This window comes from Heloderma suspectum, chromosome 6 (genome assembly GCF_057233095.1).
Source record: "Heloderma suspectum isolate Gila_16-S chromosome 6, 16-S_ref, whole genome shotgun sequence".
Lineage (NCBI taxonomy): Eukaryota > Metazoa > Chordata > Lepidosauria > Squamata > Helodermatidae > Heloderma > Heloderma suspectum.
The window spans coordinates 11,030,619-11,036,618 of record NC_139463.1 but is presented as its reverse complement, the minus strand read 5'-3'; the positions used below and the strand labels follow the sequence as shown (position 1 = coordinate 11,036,618).

General features: G+C 44.2%; 1 protein-coding gene across 1 annotated transcript in view; it reads left to right on the top strand.

The window, feature by feature from the left end:
* The first annotated feature begins 3,073 nt into the window (after positions 1 to 3,073).
* The window catches only part of CLMP (CXADR like cell adhesion molecule), a 77,816-nt gene continuing 74,889 nt past the window's right edge, over positions 3,074 to 6,000 (top strand). The window contains exon 1 of the mRNA XM_084803610.1: positions 3,074 to 3,418. Within this exon, the coding sequence (XP_084659736.1) occupies positions 3,391 to 3,418 (28 nt within the window). The 5' untranslated portion in view covers positions 3,074 to 3,390. The remainder of the gene's footprint in view (positions 3,419 to 6,000) is intronic.

The following is a 6,000-nucleotide window of genomic DNA, read 5'->3' as shown; positions in this document are numbered from 1 at the left end:
AATAAATGTAATGATAAAAAACACATAGGAATGCACCTTATACCAGGTCTGACTATTCGTCCATTTAGTCCAGTATCGTCTCCTCTGACAGCAAGTGACTCTCCAGGGTCTGAAGCAAAAAGAGGTTTTTCCTATTAAAGGCCACCTTTCTTAACTGGTGATGTTAGGAATTGAATGTGGAACCTTGTGAATGCAAAACATGTGCTCTGCCATTAAGCTATGATCCCTCCCTTTAAAAATGTGAAGTAACATAAGAAGACACCAATATAGTAGATACATGGCTCATGTCAGAAGCATGTTAAGTCCGATGGGAATGTCCTCGGCTGCACACCTGAAGTTGCTAGTTCCTGGCTTTTGAGGATGCTCCCATGGTGTATGTCAGCAAGATGTGAAAGGCACAGGGGAAGGATCTTGCAAGACGTTGCAAACCAAACCAGGCCAATGAATTCATAGAGCCCAAGTGACCCTGAATCATAAGTACCAAATATGCAGTTCTAATCAAGTCATAATGGAAGGTGTGGATAACAAGACATAAATGTGATGCACCAAAATTCAGACTTATAACACGGGATTCAAGTACAGCATCTAGTAGTGCAGACACAGGTTGCCCTTGAGCTGATAAGGAGGGGAAAGTGGGATGGCGTACACTTTTCTATGAAAAAAAGGGGATGCCAACTTGGGGAGATCCTGGGCATCCCTTGTGAAGTTGGTAATGTGAAGCGCTCCCCTCCCCTTAAAAAAAAAAAAATATATTCATGGTGCTATAGTGCTATTCCAATGGAGCAACTCATAGCTGCCGGTAACATTGTGTTCCTGTTCGATTCCCCCCACATTGTACTGCTCATATTTGATGTTGTCACTACTTTCCCCATCCTGTCAATGTCTTGGTCAGTTTCATCCCCATTCCCGGCAGCTGCTCCCCGCCCCCCTTTTTAAAATATCTTCATGGTGCTACAGCACTATTCCACTATAGCGCTATTGCGAAAGACCAGGAAAAAAACAGTTAAAGTGGGGGGGGGAAGCTGGTGACAGAAAAGGGGTAGCAATTGGAGTGGGGAGGGGGACAGGATGGGCAGACAAGATGGGTTCTGTCTCACAGCCTGGGATACTGGGCAGAGGACCGAGATGGAAGGTAGGGGAAGGAGGAGGGAAACAAGCCGCAACAATCCAATTGTCTGCCAGGCGCACCAACCACACACTGTGGGTTGTTCGCGGAACAGCCCACAATGTGTGGCTTGTCACCCATGATGGGCTAGTGTGTCATGCAAATGCACCCTGTATTTATGTTTTCTTTTGAAACCAAGCACTCCAACTCCCCCATCTTGGCTTGGAGGCTTCCTAAACAGAGGAGACAATAGCTCAGTGGTAGAGCCCCTGCTTTGCATGCAGAAGGTCCCAGGTTCAATCCCCGGCATTTCCAGGTAAGGCTAGGAAGGAATCCTACTTGAAACTCTGAAGTGCCACTGCCAGTCAGTGTCAACAATACTGGGCTACATGGACCAGGCAGCTAAGGCAGCTTCCTATAGTCCTACATGGTGTCCCTCTCCAAATGTCTCTGGCATGGGCATTTTCCCATGTGGTCCTTTGGGGCTATCATGTTCTACCTGCTATATGCTCATGTCCTATCTCTTCCATACGTTTTCATCCTCACCTCCTTGGGATGATTCTTCCTGAACTGAACGTTCTCCAGCTCCTGTCAGCTTTCCCCCAGGGATCAGCTTAAAAACTGTTCTGTCACCTTTTGGCTATTAAGTGCCAGGAATCTGCTCTCATTCTGGTTTAAGTGGAGCCTGTCTCTTTTGTACAGGCCCAGCTTGTTCCTGAACTTTCGCCAGTGCCTCACAAATCTAAACCCCTTCACTGCACATCACCATCTCATCCATGCATTGAGACCCATCAGCTTCATTGCCTAGCTGGCCCTTCACATGGAACTGGTAGCATTTCCGAGAATGTGCTTGGATGTTCTGGCTTTCTGCCTCCTACCTTGCAACCTAAATTTGGTTTCCAGGACCTCATGACCACAGTTCCCCATGCCACTGGAGCTAACACACACCATGACCTCTGACTCACCCCAGCACTGGGCACCCTCTTGTGAACAAGTCATCCAGAAATGTAAAATGGTGCTAGCAGCATCATAGCCCTACTGTAAAGAACTCTGACTTTAATCAGTCTTCTGTGGTCCCTCCAAATGCCTTACTTAAAGAGGCAGCAGCTGTCGTATGCCATGGATTTCAAGGGCTGGAATACCCCTATCCTTCATCTAAGCAAAATACTCTTGTTCCAGGAGCAATCTTCCAATTTTGTTCTTCCATGGAAAGGAGACACTAATTCTCTACTGGGGTCATCACTGCACTCAAAAGATTACAGGGCTCACACTTATCTTTTTTCTACCTTGGCAGAGAGGTGTCACCTTTGGAGACAGGATGTCCATTGCTACACTCTTGGAGGGTGGGACTCTATACACAGTACTGCTGCCTGACTCACCCTGCCACAAGATGGAGACAGCAGAAGAGGATGTCACAGCCTTGCTACAGCCGCTCAAGGGCCAGGCACGGCACCACACCCAGGCAAAAGATTATTGCTGTAGCCCGTTACCTACTGCTCTTCCATGCAGTTGGTCAAGTGATGACAATGGCCACCAGAAATGCATATGGGGAAAGCCTCAAGAAGAGAAAGTGAAGTCCAGACCTGCCACACACACCCCAAATTGCCAGTCAGCACCTCTGCTCTTTAACTTGTAGGAATATGTACATATGCTCATAAACAATTTGTCAAGTGTGCACATTCTTTGAAAGGAAATCTTGATTTCTACTTGGACTGTTGGATCAATATTATTCTCCATGTTTAATCTACTTCATAATAATAATAATTTTGTCACTAGAAAAATCTACATGTTTTGCCATGGAATGTAGGGCTGCTATATTATCAGGAGTAAGTAACAGTTCACCACATGATCAGCCTTCACTGCTAATCCTGGCTGATGGTAGGGAGGAGCCGTTCTGGGAGTCAGCCATGTGGTTAAAATTGTACGCTGTGTATTTCCCCCCTCTTTCCCTTTTCTCCTTTTCTTTCCAGACATGCAAAATTACTCTGTGCAGCCATAGATGTGTCTCTCAGCTGCACTGCCTCTGCCTTCCCTCTTCCAGATGCTGACAGGATCTGAATCGGTGGACAGAGAAAAAGAGCTCTTCTCATATATGCATGAAAACTGGACAGGGGATGAATAGCAGAAGGGAAGAAAAAGCAAAGTTGGTTATTTTTCTGGCACATGGATGCAATTACACGGAGCACATTCCAGAGGCGTTACTTTGAATTCTGAGCAGGTCTGCCTGCCATTCCTGAGTGGAAAGAAGTAAAATAAGGAAGAAAAGTCTCTTGCACAGAGACGGAATGTCCGCGCTTTCCATCCTGTTTCTAGGTAAGTTGGAGGTTTTTGTTTTGTTTTTTAAAATTTAATTTCCTAAAAACTGAAGTTACAAATGCAACAGTAAGCAACGAGGGAGGGGCTCATGGAAAAAGCAGTTACTTTATGAAGAAAGGCTGGTATCAAAGTTTGTTGAGCGTGGAGATCATCTGTTTTCAATTTCTTGTGTTTTTGTTATTTTCATGGCTAGCACAAGCAAAAGAATAGTTCAAAACCACTTTTCTTTCCCCCTTGGAATTAATGCAGCTTAAAGCACGAGGCTCTATCCTTCTAAAGGTATGGGCTTTTTTTTTTTTTAACACAGTAAGCTGTTAAAGAGTTTAATACTTATCTTGAGAAATCTTAAATGTTGCTTACAGGACTCTCTCTTTCCCTCCCTGCCTCCCTCCTTCTTTCACACTCAAAACATGCAGAGGTTTTTATGGAATGAAACCTTAGATTAGTTTGTCTTCCACAGATGTGAACAAAGAATCATTGTTCCAGGATTGGTGACCAATCAGCTTAACTTTTGGGGGGTCTTTTTCCTCACCAGAAATGTATTTCTGATATTTTGAAGGAGTCCATTGTTTCCTATTGATACTGTAGGCAGCCCAAATTAGAAACAGATGTGTTATAGTACAAGTGGGAGAGAGGTACAGGAGAGAGTGATAGAAAGAGGGGAATGGAGGGATAAGAGAAGACTGAGAAACTGAAAAAGAAAACAAAGAGACGACAAAGGAGAGAAAATAAGAGAGGAAGGTATAGAGGGAGTTGAAGACAGAGATGTGGCTGATCAATGGGGAGAGGAAAAGGGATCCACGGGGAGACGAAGTGAGAGGCAGTGGAATAAAAGGGAAGTAATAGCTATTTGATACATTATAGAGAATCACATCAGGTTTGCCACAGAATCAACAGGGAGTACAGCTAATAATGGCTTTCTGATGAGTGTACCTGTAAAATCCATGTGTTTGCAAATGTGTTGCTGTTGCATTCACACTTTCCATTTTTAGGTATATAACTAAAACATATAAAGCACAATCCAAAGTTAAGCACCTTAAAGAACCAATTATTTCAATGTAGGAGATTTTAGCACGGATTGAAATCAATAGGACTTAGCTTTGCCTGGATTGTGGACATGGTGTGTGATGTGGCCACAAATGAGACAGGAAGAGAACATCCAGGGAAACTAGTGAAGCAGGGATAATTTATCAAAAGGATAAATAGTTATTACGAGACATATTCGTCACAGACAGCTACTTTTACTATACAAAGAAAGACTGGCAATCATTTACCATAGATGGCAATAAACAAAGCTTCTGCTTCTTCTGTCATCCTCACAGAGAGGAGAAAATAAGTTAGCAACAATATGTCCAATATAAAAGTTTACTGCAAAATGGAGGAGGTAAAAAGATGGAGGAAATTATTAAGGAAGGCAGACTAGAGTAAAATGAGACAAACACTGACAGAGTCAGTGGCAAGCTCCTTCTCCACCACTCCAGAGACACCACGAAGTGGAGAATGAGCTTCCCCTTCAATTCCACTTACCACATTGGATTGACAAGTGGGCAGCTCTTTGAAAAATCCCATATCAAGGCTTCCCAAGGACTGCCATGCCTTGATCTCACCACCTTAGACGTCCCAAAGCAGATTCAAAGACAAAGACTCCTCTTACGAAAGCTAAGGAAGGAGTATATCAGAAAGCCCCTATAGAAGGTATGGAGGATGGGAGAATAAGGCATGATGGGGGTACAAGGTTTTGGAAGCGGATGCTTCCAAGTATGTGAAATAAATGTATAATAGATCATCAATACAACCATCTGAGGAGGAGTAAACATGAATGACACTCTCAAAACGTTGTCCCCACCAGCTGTGACATACATTAGTCTTCCATCTCTTGAGCAGCTCTAAGCTTCTGGCCTCCTCTACAGGGAGAGACTACCAGAGGCAGCTAAATGATGTTACAAAAAGCCTGTGGTGGAAGGGCAAGTGAAAACATGTCCCCTGTGCCATTAGCCACAGCACCAAGTCCCAATACATTGTTTGGGCAGTAGGTGGAAGTTTCTCGCATCCCCCAGCCTTCTGAGCAGACCGGACTGAATCAGAAGAGTGACATCCACTATCTGTACTTCAAAACAAAGCCCGGCATGGCAAGGGCTCTTTTGCCAGTACCTTCTACAGTTTGAAGACAGATTACTAGCAGGAGAAGTAATGCATACTCATTAAGTACAACTGGGACTGATGGATCTGGAAGACAATTGGGACTCTGGAAATAAAAGGATAAAAAAATTCCTTTATCATCCATCCAAAGGGCCTGTTCACACAACATGCTAACCCACACTCAGTGGCTGAGTGTGGGTTGCTTTGAACCGTGGATTGTTGGTTGAACAGTGGGTTAGTGTGTTGTCTGAACGCAGCACGTTTTCCACAGGGTGGGTTACCATCTTGTCTGAACACAGCCAGAGTGGCTTGTTAACCATGCAGTGTGGCTTGTTAACCAGCCTGAACAACCCAACAATAAACCATGGGTTCTCAAAGTGACTTGTTCCAGAAAATAAGCCACACTGCATGGTTAACAAGCCATCCTGACTGCATTCAGA